The 12,338-nt window shown below is 44.6% G+C and overlaps 2 protein-coding genes across 2 annotated transcripts in view; one reads left to right on the forward strand and one right to left on the reverse strand.

The window, feature by feature from the left end:
* The window catches only part of UTP20 (UTP20 small subunit processome component), a 63,819-nt gene extending 58,929 nt beyond the window's left edge, over nt 1–4,890 (forward strand). Inside the window, exons 57-62 of the mRNA XM_050325512.1 lie at nt 1–200; nt 548–619; nt 1,256–1,507; nt 2,199–2,325; nt 3,984–4,129; nt 4,490–4,890. Coding sequence (XP_050181469.1) covers nt 1–200; nt 548–619; nt 1,256–1,507; nt 2,199–2,325; nt 3,984–4,129; nt 4,490–4,645 — 953 coding nt within the window. The 3' untranslated portion in view covers nt 4,646–4,890. The remainder of the gene's footprint in view (nt 201–547; nt 620–1,255; nt 1,508–2,198; nt 2,326–3,983; nt 4,130–4,489) is intronic.
* Nucleotides 4,891–5,304: 414 nt separating this feature from the next.
* Nucleotides 5,305–11,281, reverse strand: ARL1 (ADP ribosylation factor like GTPase 1). Its single transcript, XM_050325523.1, has 6 exons — nt 11,166–11,281; nt 9,457–9,594; nt 8,069–8,150; nt 6,738–6,849; nt 5,864–6,042; nt 5,305–5,692 (listed from the first exon to the last, which is right to left on the reverse strand). Exons 1-6 carry the CDS (start codon nt 11,167–11,169, stop codon nt 5,662–5,664), a joined length of 546 nt encoding a protein of 181 aa, XP_050181480.1. The 5' UTR covers nt 11,170–11,281; the 3' UTR covers nt 5,305–5,661.
* Between the last annotated feature and the right edge of the window lie 1,057 nt (nt 11,282–12,338).

The raw sequence follows: 12,338 nt of genomic DNA on the forward strand, positions 1-12,338 counted from the left end.
ATCACGTCCAGTCTCACCTGTGGTATCCTCATACCTGGGTGTGGCTCACAGCCACTGAGATCTTTGGCTTGCTGTTTGCATCTTATAAGCCAGAAGAACTTGTCAGCAAGTGGAAGGAGAGAAAGTCAGGGAAGAGGAAAAAGACACCAGCAGAACTGTCTGCAGCCACAGTCTTCTTGACTGCTGACCTGGACAAAAAGGTATGATGTCTGTAGTACTTCACCCTGCTCACTCCCTGAGTGGGACATTAAAATAATTTTTAGTTTGTCATGCATATTCTCTTATAGTTGCTTGTCTGCTGCCTAATCCTGATCACTGAGGGGATTTGAGGACATGTCTCTGCTGCTGGGAGGGGGGTTCTTTGGGGTCTTATTCTCAGCAGCACAAAGATTCCACTATAGACTGGAAGATGCAGGCAGAAGTTGTGTTGATCTGATCCTTTGGCCTCCCCTGGGAAGTGCCTTTGGTGACTGCAAATACTGCTTTGAGTTTCTGCTACCAGCTCTCTTTAATGAAGACATTTCTTTCTCATTTTTCTTTTTGACAGATGAAAGAACTCGTGTTTGCATTCTGCCATCAGCTGCAGTCCAAGTTCCTGGACACATCTCTGGGTGAGCAGGTAAGAGCAGGAGCAGATCTTAGTCTTAGTCAGGACAGCAGTGCTGCTGTCAGGGCCAGCTGCTCTGTGCTGAGGGCATCTGAGCAGCTGTGAGCCTCATAGGGACCCAGAAAAGTCCGCTTTGTGGTGTTAGCCTCCTGAGAGGTGGCAGGGACAGCAAGGGGAAGCACCATGCAGGGAAGGGACTGGGTTCGCTCTCTCAGGGAGAGTCTGGCTCTGCAGCCTAGACTGGAGAAGGTTGAGCCAACGCATCCTGGAATGGGGATCCAGATCTCTGGATAGGTTCCTGCAGTTGCACTGGAGCGCTGGCTGTTTGCTGTGAGTATTTAGTCCAGCTTCATGCTGTTGCTTGGAGGTCTGACTCCACTGTGAGCCTGGTCAGAGATCTCCTTGTGGAGAGCCAGGGGGTGCCAGAGTACCTCATAGGTAAAGTCCCTCCCATACTGCAGGAGGATACTAAGGATATTTTATAGGACTAAAATGCTCTGTCACGTGGCTTCCCTGGCAGTGGGTGAAGCCATCACAGCCTCCTGGGTTGGCAGGTTCCTCTCTCAGATCAAGCATTGGCTCTTACATGCTCTGCTGCTGAGAATGAGGGAACCCACAGTGATTGACTCCTCTGTTTTCACACTTCAGGTTATAAAGAATTTGCTTTTTGTGGCCAAAGTTGTTTACTTGCTCGCCCCTGCCTCAGAAGAAGGTAAAGAGGCAGAAGAACTCAGCTGTGAAGTGGAAGATCAGGAGGCCTCAGAGGATGAGAAAGATATTTCTGCTCAAGGAGAGGACACACAAGAGAAAGGCCATCCAGCCACACTGCTGTGGTTAATGAAGAAGCTCTCTGTCATGGCCAAGCGAGAAGCAGCATATTCCCCTAAGGTCCCTTTGAAGGTAAAGAAAGGGGTTAGCACTCACTGCTTTTGATGGGGTGGGCACTTCTACAGGACAGTGTTGCTCTGGCTCTTTGCTTTCAGGGGACCAGCTACAGGGGGTGCTGTGAGCTGGTGCTGAAGCAGGGACTGGTAGGTGCTGAAGAAATAAGCATTTCAGAAGGGATTCTAAGGAAAGGCTTGTGCCAGTGTGCTTCTTGCTGATGCTTCCAACCTTCTCGTGGGGTGGTGGAAGAGTGATAAACCCCAAGGCACCAAGCTGAAGGGGACATTGAAAGCCCACGAGCGCCAGTTTATGCAGGCAGGGGAATGGCAGTGTGGAGTAACTTGCTAGAAGAGGAGGGGCTGTGTGGGAGAGTGTCAGGAAAAGCACTGTGGTTCCCTGTGGTGCAGAGTTAAATTGAGCTCTTGTGTGTTCAGCTGCCTCAATTCAGGAGAATGAGAGCAAGTCTGTTCAGTGTTAGAAGCTGCCAGCCCAGTCACAGCTTACACAACAGGAGTCATGTCTCATCTAAAGGCTGTACTTGGATACAGTAACACCTTGGGACAGCAGTGAGTTTCTGCCTTGGCTGTCTCAAACAATGTTGATCTCCTTGTATGTTGATCAGTGATGCACAGCACTCTTGTAGCAGTTCAGTTAGCAAGTTTCCTTCTAGCCTGTCTTATTTCATGTCCCATACATTTATTTTCAGAGAAGTTGCATCTTTAAGTTTCTGGGAGCAATCTCAGTGGATCTGGGGAAAGACAGGATCAGGCCCTACCTTCCGACAATTCTCACCCCTCTGTACAGGGAGCTGAACAGCAACTATGCAGAGCAAGGTAAGTGATTTCCCTCACAAAGACTAGCAAGAGGAATGTGCATCAGAGCTGTGCCTCTGTACAGTTTGTCATTCCTTTTGTCTGTTGAGACATTGATACTGTAATCAGTGAATTTCACCTAATTGCTGTCTAACCAAAACACCAGGAAAGGAGGAGAGTGTATGCCAGCAGAAACAAAAATCTGCATGTTCAGAGACTGAAATGAAGTTAGGCAGGCTCCTGTGTGCAAGGGGGTAAAGCTCGAGCATGTGGTGGAGTGGGAAAAGTGTAGTACTCAAAGGTGGACTCATGGTGGCAAGACTCAAGGAGTCCTTGCTGAGGAGAGGAATGGAGCATGGGTCTTAAGGAAGCCAGAAAAAAGCTGTTGCTGCCCCTTTTGGAATAGAGAAAACGACCTGTAGTGTGTGGCATGTGTGCACTGTGACTGAAAATGAGTAACCTTAGTAAGTAAGGGAAGGGAGCTGTTTGCAATGGGAGTAGAGCACGTGGGGTGTGCAGGCACATGTACAACTGTGGAACTGGGCAGTCTCCTGAGTGAGTCCAGTCATTCTGTCCTACTGAGCACCACCACTTGTTTCTCCCTGGAGATCCATGATTATTTGAAAGATCTTAAGCCAGGTCCGGTGGGAGAAAGACAAACCAACTTTCCACTGAGCACAAGAGATGCTTTGTTTAAGAGCAAGACACTGGTATTTAGATAGTTCATGAAAATGTGTTCAGTCAAGCAAAATCTAATGTTAGGAAAAGAACAGATAACAAAACAAAAAGGTTTATTTAATTCTGTGGTTTGTATATGCCATAAAAATTCAGTGTGCAGCACTGGGTGCCCACATTTCAGGATACAAAAGAACTGAAAAACTGTGGAGGAGGACAGTAACAGTGTTCTAGGTAAGGAACAGCTGCCTTGGCTACCACTGTTTTTTAGCTAAGCAAGTAAGAGACTTGGAAAAGACATGGTAGAGACTGACAGTACTGCGAGTGGATAAAGACTGACCTCTTGCTTTCTCTGCCCACACAAGAATCAGGGACCTTCAAGTGGTTTTTTTCAGAATATATTGCAGAGATGTTTCGTCACGTTTTGAGGCAAGCAGCTTACACAAGCTTCTCTGGAAGCTGCACAAGCACTTGGAAGAGGGATTGTTTGAAAGACTGAGGCAAGCATTTGCCCTGCTCTGTTTTCCCTTAACATCTCTTAGTAGCCTTTTTTCCCCAGTATCTTTTTTTTTCTCCAGTGATTGTAGTTAATATATTGCCACTAACTAGTGATTCTAACAGTTTAAACAGTCCTTATTGTGCTTACTAGAGATGCTGACTAACAAGGCTGGAATCATCTTCATTTCCAGCAAAGCCTATTCCAATAGAACCCTGGTGGCTATACACAGCAAGCCACTTGTAATTACCTTTGGCACACCATTATGCTTCTGAAAAACACTCACTTCTCAGCAGCATTATTATTTGTTTGCTGGCATGAAGAGCCACTTGCAGCTCTCTGGGAAAGCTGGTGAAGAACCCGCAGATTTCACAGGCACTGCTCTCTACAGTGTGTTGGGTAAGGTGAATCAGAGCAGTCGTCCCTTACTAAAGAGGAACCCATGCTGCACTCTTGGCTTTCATTCCATATGCTGAAAGGATTAAGCAAGTCAATTTTGTTTTAATAGATCCAACACTGAAGAACCTTTCCCAAGAAATCATAGAACTTCTCAAGAAGTTAGTCGGTCTGGAGGCTTTTTCACTTGCCTTTTCTTCTGTGCAGAAACAGGCCAACCAGAAGAGAGCAATGAGGAAAAAGCAGAGGGCTTTGCAGGTAAGATTCCACTTTTTCTTCTGAGAAAAAGAAATAGGGCTTCTCTAAAGGCTTGAGAACTGCCCAGGATGGGGAGTTTGAGGAAGAACTTCATCCTGAATTAGGACAGTTTCATCGTTTCATTTCTGAAACTTCACATGAAACTGTTTATGATCAGCCTCTTGGGCAGGTTCTAGCTGACAGCAATTCAGCTTTCCCGCTTTCCTGAAGGGCAGAGCAGCCTGAATACCCTCAGTTGTGAGGAAGCTTGAGAACACCTGTGCATTGTCTTAGCAGCCACCAGCTTTTTAGAAAGCACCTGATGTTTACTGGGACTGTTGCTGGCTGTAACTGAACAAACAATGTACTGTTTTTCCCTAGACTGTAGCAAATCCTGATATTGCTGCAAGGAGGAAGCTGAAGAGACATAAGAATAAAGCAGAAACCAGAAAGAGAAAAATAGAATCCCTGCGCCCTCTGCACAAGGCCAAGAGACATCGAAGTCATACACTGAAAGATTTAGCAATGGTGGAATGAAAAGGCTTTTCCTTCCTGGAGGATTAATTTATGAAAAGTAATACTGAGCTAAAGAACTAATTACTGTTTAAAAAAGTATTTACGTATTTTAAATGTATTTATTAGTATTTTTTCATGTCCTCTTTCATCTAGGATCTTAAATAAAAGCTTTTCAATTTCTTCCAAACCTGTATATTTACCAGAGCATGTACACTTGAATGGGCAACAACTGTGATATTTTATATTAAATTTTACTTCATTCGTAAGAAATGGGTTCTGTGATAACTGCATTCATGCCTGTGAACATCCTGATCCTGGAGAGAGCTACCTACCTGTCACTTCTGGCTAAGCTGAGAGTACAGGAGTAACAGCTTAAGGAGGTGGAAGTTAAATTCAAATTATGGCCCTGGCACATCAGGGCAGCGGGTGTCTACTGAAGACATTTATTTTCCTTTCAGAAACCTAATGCTGTGTTAGCAGATAAGAGTTCATTACTTGTACTCTGTTGCTGTACTTCACTGTAACAGCGTGTCTACACTGAAGGTTTATGAAGTGTAACAACATCAGCTTAAGGAAACCTCTTTAGGTGTTTAGGTGGCTGCTAGAGCTGGCAGCAGTTGGACTTGTTTCTGTAAGCAAGCAGCCAGCAAGCAACCTCTAACAAGCAACACACCTCTGAGTACAGCTGACAGTTCCAGATTTTATTAGTGTTCTAACTACACCAATATGCTGGCCACTCAAAACCACCAAAGGAGGAGGGGGACGACAAAAAAAAAATCTTTCCCAGCCAGTAAGACTTTCATACAAATTAACATAAGTACATTCTTTAAAAAGAAAGAAAGAATTGGATTATCATAATGTACACAGACATTCACTTAGTTCAGTTTTACAATTCAAGAGAAGCATCCACAGTACAGGAATCAAACTCAAATCTGTCCTATTTACAAGTATTTGTGGCCTGAAAATACTTAACTGCAGAAAGGGGGGCAGGGGATGCTGGATATAACTGCAACTTCCTTGCACTGGTCAGTTTTGTATCACTGCCTGCTCTTCAAGGCCTCCACCAACCTAGGAAAAAGAAAAAGGTTAAGTCAGTTTACTGAAAATTCATTTCACTTCTGCCGAATTACGTTTGTCTTTTTATGTCAGATTTTCCACACATCCAGTCTTAAAAAATAAACCAAAACCAAGCCTGTAAAATTAAGCCCATGAATGAAGCATAACTAGACTGTTACTCACCATTCCATTGCTTCATCAAGGCCCGTGCCTTTAGTTGCAGAGGTTTTGAATATCTGCCATTTTCGGTCCTTCAAAGCCGGTAAGCCAAGGGCATTTGCCATTTCTGTGGGAGTCATGGCCTGTTCCATGTCCTGTTTATTTGCAAACACCACCAAAATGGCCTTCTTCAGCTCTTCTTCCTACAAATAAAGGGAATTGTGGAAGTTGTTGCAGAGACACTTACTGAATTTATTTAAGCAGAGAAAACCCATACAATAAAAAGAAACTTCAGCAGCTCTCAATGAGTTGTTTGCTGATTTTTGTTCTCTAGAAAATTCTTCAGTGAAAGAATGGTGTTTATTTTCAATTCTAGCATGGTATCCCATAGGGGCAATTTCGAAACATGGCCAGTCCAAATTATGAAACAAGCTGGTAGTTGGATTTAATAGGGCACATTAAGTGAGCTTGCAGGAACTGGGGGGGAATGAGATGTTGAGCAACACCTCTTCTTATTTATGTTACGCTACATATGTTCTTCAGCTTAAAAATGCAGCAGAATCCTAATTACTGTTAATCCTTCAGGGCTTGATTTTGCCACCACTGCAGTACTGAGCAGCTGTCCTTGAGGCAGGTAAATTTTCATATGACCAAAAGGCTATATGTAAGTAGCTACCAGGACAGTGCTGCACAAACCATGAAATATCTATAGCATATTTGGTGCTTTTTTTCTGTCAGAAGTGTTGCACGGGCTATGCTGAGAGCTGAAGTTTCACAGGTGAAGTTAAGCTTCACTTGGCACTTGGTTCGCTGAATCAAATTTCACATTCACTCAAAAAAAAAATTAATTTCTCAGTTTCTGTTCTACTGGTAAGGACTGTTATCTTTGTTTTCTTACCTCTAACATAGCAACAAGCTCTGATTTTGACGTGCCAATTCTGTCTCGATCACAGCTGTCCACTACATAAATGACTGCATCTGTGTTTGAATAGTAACACCGCCAGTACGGCCTGCAGAAGAAAGAGAAATTCCAGTCATATAATTTGCATGTATAGCAGTTCTTTTTAGCCAGACAATTAAAAACAGATCACCCAGAGGAAGGAGGCAAGTAGAAGATACCTTCAAGAGGCTACAAAAAGGAACAGACAGTACAAATACTTTTCCAAGGCAGAACACACACACGGAAAAGCCCAACACCAAACAAAAAGGACAAGAGGGCACAGGCTTAAGCTCTGCCAGGGGAGGTTTAGGTTGGATGTTAGAAAGAAGTTCTTTACAGAAAGAGTGATCAGGCATTGGAATGGCCTGCCCAGAGAGGTGGTGGATTCACCGTCCCTGGTTTTTAAGACGAGGCTGGATGTGGCACTGAGTGCCATGATCTAGTAATCACAGTGGGGTTGGATCAAGGGTTGGACTTGGTGATCTCGGAGGTCTCTTCCAACCCAGTTAATTCTATGATTCTATGAAAAACACAAAACAAACAAAAAAGCAGCTTGAAAACAGGGAAAGGACAAAAGTGCTGGGGACAGATTTATTTGGGAATCAGCCTGCAGGACATCAGGACCATAACCAAGGGACAGGGAAGCAAAGAAAGTTTAAAGACACAAGCATCTTCATTAGTCATCAAAGGATAACCAGGGAAATCTTAAATAACTAATTCATCCAGATAGGTAATTAACAAGGATCAAAACAAACCAACTTTGTCAGAATTACTGTACTGAAACTAAAAAGGGAAGGAAGCTATACCTCACTAACTGCACCTTACTATCTAACTACTTTGCATCTTACTACTGAGCATTGAAAAAGGAATCACAAAAGGATCACACAGGGGTATTAATAATTACCCATTACAAAACTTGCAAAGCTTGCTAAAAAACTTACTGTCTACACCTGAAGTCAACTTCCTAGCTTTGCATTCTTAAGAATATTTAAGTATCCTTTTGGGTTTATATCACCCACTCCTCTCTTTCTCCAATGCTACACAATTGCCTACTACTCTAATAAACTTGTTTTTCAAGGCAAAACTGTATACAAATAAAAACAGCTGCTTGTTTTTTCCAATCTGTAGTACATTACAGGTTTTACAAATTGAATTCCAGTGCTCTCCTCACAATGGGCTGTTTTTAAAACTTAAACCAGTTTTCAGAAGTGCCTGCTTTGAGAATTACAAGAACTTGGCAGCTTTTAGAGAAATTTAATTATGTCTTTTGATTTTAAGAGACCGATTACCTTATGCTTGTCTGTCCTCCCAAGTCCCAAACTTGAAATTTCAGATTCTTGTATGTCACTGTCTCAACATTGAAGCCAATGGCTGAAACAAAGTTACACAATTTTACTGTTGGTGATTTTTCTTTGTGTTTCTGAAGCGTATTACAGCACTTAGTTTGCGATTTTCAGGCCTGAAAATTCTCAGTAGCTGCATAATGAAGTTCATGCCCTTTGCAAAGTTATCCCAACAAACACGGCTCAAAATAACGCAGTAATTTCTCTTCTTTGAATGACAAAACCACATTGTAAACACATTGTAGAGATCTGTAAGAAATGCTAAGGTTGTTAAAAATCAACAGCAGCGTGCCTGAAATCACCAAAAGAAACAGAGCAAGGGTTAAAGAACTGGCCTGCTTTGATAACCAAGTACACAACTGACAGCAACAGAACTCTAAGGAATGTGTCCTTCGTGTCCATGCAAGGTCTGCACTGTGGTAAGAGCCTCAGCATAACCACAGCAGAACCAGCTTCTCAGCAGAGGACTTGACACTGTGATGTCTGGAAGACGGCAACAAGGCTGCAGTGTAACACGTATGTCATTCCTTTTCTGCCCAGAGAAACACAGCACAGGGAAGTGAATGGTGCGCACGGGCTGCTTAAAATTCATGGAGGCTAAAATAAGCAACACCCTCAGGCAAAAAGATTACAGCATAGCAAACTGCTGGTTTCTAAAAGGCAAACCTGACCTAAGTCAGATGCAGGAGGAACACAAGAGACATGACAGCAACTCAAAAGTCAAGCATCCCTTGTCCTTCGTGTTACACAGTGCGATCCTGGCCAGACCACCTCAGCAGGCACACGGTGTTGTAGCAGGTTGGGGTGTGAGACCTCACATTGAGTTCTGTTACATTTTCTACAGAACATAAAGTTAAATCATCTGATTTCTTCTTCTCCATGTTAAACAAAAACGTTTATTTAACCAATTACAAACTCTTACCAAAAAAAAAAAAAAAAAGAAAATTAAATAGGTGTGATTCACTGACACCATCCTATGTACAATAACAATGACCTCTGGAATTCTCATAACAGCTATATTTGGAAACAAAAGAATTATATAGTCCACAGTTACCATCTGCTGAACACTGACCTATCACAAAAAGCCTGCCAAATACTGCTAACCATCTTAAGGTCAAATGCCTTTTGCATTTTGTAGGACAGCATAATATTCTTTTGTAATACTTTTATGCAAGAAAGTTCTTAAATACAACAGTGCCAGGCTCCTACAACTTAAGGTTCTATTTTTATGAAGGAAGCATGTTTTAAGTTCAGCTGACAAAGTTTATGTGTTAGAGTTACAGGCAAATCACAGGCTACAGGCAAATACTCTCCCTACGGCACTGATCACTTACTTGGAATGGTGGTAACAACTTCTCCGACTTGTAACCTGTAGAGAATTGTTGTTTTTCCTGCTCCATCCAGCCCCAGGATGAGAATCCTCATCTCTCGAGTTCCAAACAAACTGGAAAAAATGGTGGAGAAAAAGCCCCCTACAAAAACAAGAAGAGAAGGATGTTTCAATGTCAGCTAGCAATATGGCAGATCTGGAAAGGCAGACAGATCAACCTCATTTCTTATGGGGCTACAAGATATTTCTTTTCTCCAATGAAAACAGACAAGTTCAGGTTGTTGCCCAGGTGGCTGCGTGCTGAACCACTTTATATCTTCCTGGTTTATGCTGCTATTTTATGATTTTATGGTAGCTCAATGAAGCAAATCATGTTGCAGCAGAATCAAGCTTTCTCACTGTGGTTACAATTTTATTTTTTCCTTTCCTCTCATTTGCCAAAACCTGAGCCATCTTCTTTTTTGTTTATATCAGACTCTCTCTTTTCAATACCAAAGACTAGAACAGGACATGCTGAGGGCTGAAAGAATTCAGCCTCAGAAGATGTTTACAGTCTTCCACAGGACCATCCCCTTCTTTTTTCTTAAAATGAAGTATAAATCAGTGGGTACATGTTAAAGCAGTTTGTTACAAACTGTGAGTACACGTTAAATCGGTTTGTTACAAAGTGTAAAGCTGCGCCAAATCGAGTACATTAACAGAGAAGTCTAGGAGCTGATTTTAAATGCCCCTTTATTTCTTTTGTTTCCAAAATTGGCTCACCCCAACATCTTATTTATTTCCTAAATGCATGCAAGAGTACTTGTGTCCAGACTAACATCTGATTTATGCCTACTAGATGTTTAATCGTAGAAAGAATACTAATGTTCTAAGCCGGTAACAATTACGTTTTTTCCAATGATTTTTATAACAAATATACCTAATGCTAAATAATATTTTTGTCAATACACTTAAAGCCTGTAAAAGGAGAAGGTACAAGGCCATCAGTGGCCAGGTTGCACAGTGCTTCTCAAGGCACCATTTACTGTGAGACAAGTGATTAACCTTAACAAAACTGAGATGGGAAAAAAGGTATTTCAATACAAACATTACAAGTAGAAGGTTACTATCGGATCCGTGGAGGTCTAAGATTTGAAAACTCTTCTTTCCTCCAATTCAGCAACTTCGCTTAAGGCCAGACACCTCTCCCTCTTTTTATATGCTACTAAGTACACTTTTCCCACACTAAAACACTGTTCAGATAGCATCTGTAATAGAACAGGTTCGTGCCAATCACTTAACCCTTACATTCAGGGCCTTTCTTACTATTCCCTCTACTTCATTTACTATTCTGCAGAACCTCTTGCCATAATAGATTCCTTATCAGGAGCCCTTTAAAACTTGGATCGGAGTTTAATTTTGGTCTCAGGCCATGACCGCACGCCCCCTCGGACGGCTCGCCCTCGCAGGACAGCGCCGCGCCGCCCCAGGGCGGCCTGAGGCGCCTCCGCGGCAGCGCCCCGGAGGACCCGCGGGTCGGGCCCGGCGCGGCCGTGGGGCCGAGGGCAGGTGGCAGCACCCGCGCCCGGCCCTCGGCATCCCGCCGGCGGTGCTGGCGGTCCGCACCGTCCCCGCCCCGCGGGAGGGTTCCACACCGGCCCGGGTGCCAGCCCTGCCGCCCCCTCTGTACCCCTCGGGCCGCCGCTCCCCTCCAGCCCCCCGCCCGCTCCTCACCCATGTCGAGCCGCTCGGCCGGCGCCCGCCGCGCTCCGCTCCGCTCCCCTCACCGCGCTGGCCCTGCCGCCGCCGCCGCCGCCCGGCTCCACGTCGAACGCCGCGGAGAGTAAACAAAGCGCTGCGGCCCCGCTGCCGCCGTTTCGACACACGGGGCCGGGCGGCGCCCGCCCGCCCTCGGCGAGGACGGAACGGTCTGGGCTCGGGGAGAGCCCCGCGCCCTCCCCGTGAGGACACGCCCGGGCGGGGAGGAGAGCGGGGGGAAAGGTTTAGAGAATAAAACCCGCGGCCCCGGGGACAGCGAGCGACGAATCTGCGGCGGCGGGGACGGGAGGGGCACGCGCGGCGTCACCGGCCCGGGGCCGCCGGGACCGCCCCACTGCCACCGCGGCAACCCCGGGAGCCGGGGAACACCGGGAACACCGGGAACACCGCACCCCTCCGGGAACACCGCGGCACCTGCGGGAGCCGGGTCACCGCACCCCTCTGGAAGCACCGCGGGATTGAGCCGCGGTACAAACGTTACCGAAATGCCACACAACGGCGAGCTGGCTACCATGGTGTGCTTTCTAAAACGTAGTGGATTCCTCTAAGCCAGCAATGCCAACATTACATCCGTGTATTTAATGAGAAACGCTGTACGTTAGGTGTTGGATTTCACAGAGAGTGGTGGAGAAACAAAAAACGTGATGAGAGTCAACAGACGAAGTCCAACTGTGTAAAACATACTAATACCAAGCTGCTCCTACGGAATAGCTAATAACCCTCACCTGATAGCAGGGCTGTCATCATCCCTGCATAAAAATGATGTAATCCATGTAATTAGTTTGTGCAGATAATAATGTAAAATGATTTTATGTTTACTTAAGTAATGAAAACTCAGGGGAAACAATTTACAAGGCACAGGTGGTGAACTGGGCCATAAGATCAGACTGAGATAAGGGAGAAATCCAACATATGTCAATAATCAGTGGTTATGCCTTTTTTTTTTTAATAGGTTTTTTACAGAAGAGAAAAGGATAGGCAAGTATCTCATAGGAGAACAGTCTGTAACTACAGAACCAACCTACCACTCACAGCTGCCAGCTTCCTCCCCATGCATTTTATTCTGTCTTTATACTTCGGTTTCAGCAAGAATAGCACAGAAAACTTTACTGCACAGAGCCATTAGGA

The sequence above is a fragment of the Myiozetetes cayanensis genome, unplaced genomic scaffold (assembly GCF_022539395.1).
Source record: "Myiozetetes cayanensis isolate MyiCay16 unplaced genomic scaffold, myiCay2020 scf3, whole genome shotgun sequence".
NCBI lineage: Eukaryota > Metazoa > Chordata > Aves > Passeriformes > Tyrannidae > Myiozetetes > Myiozetetes cayanensis.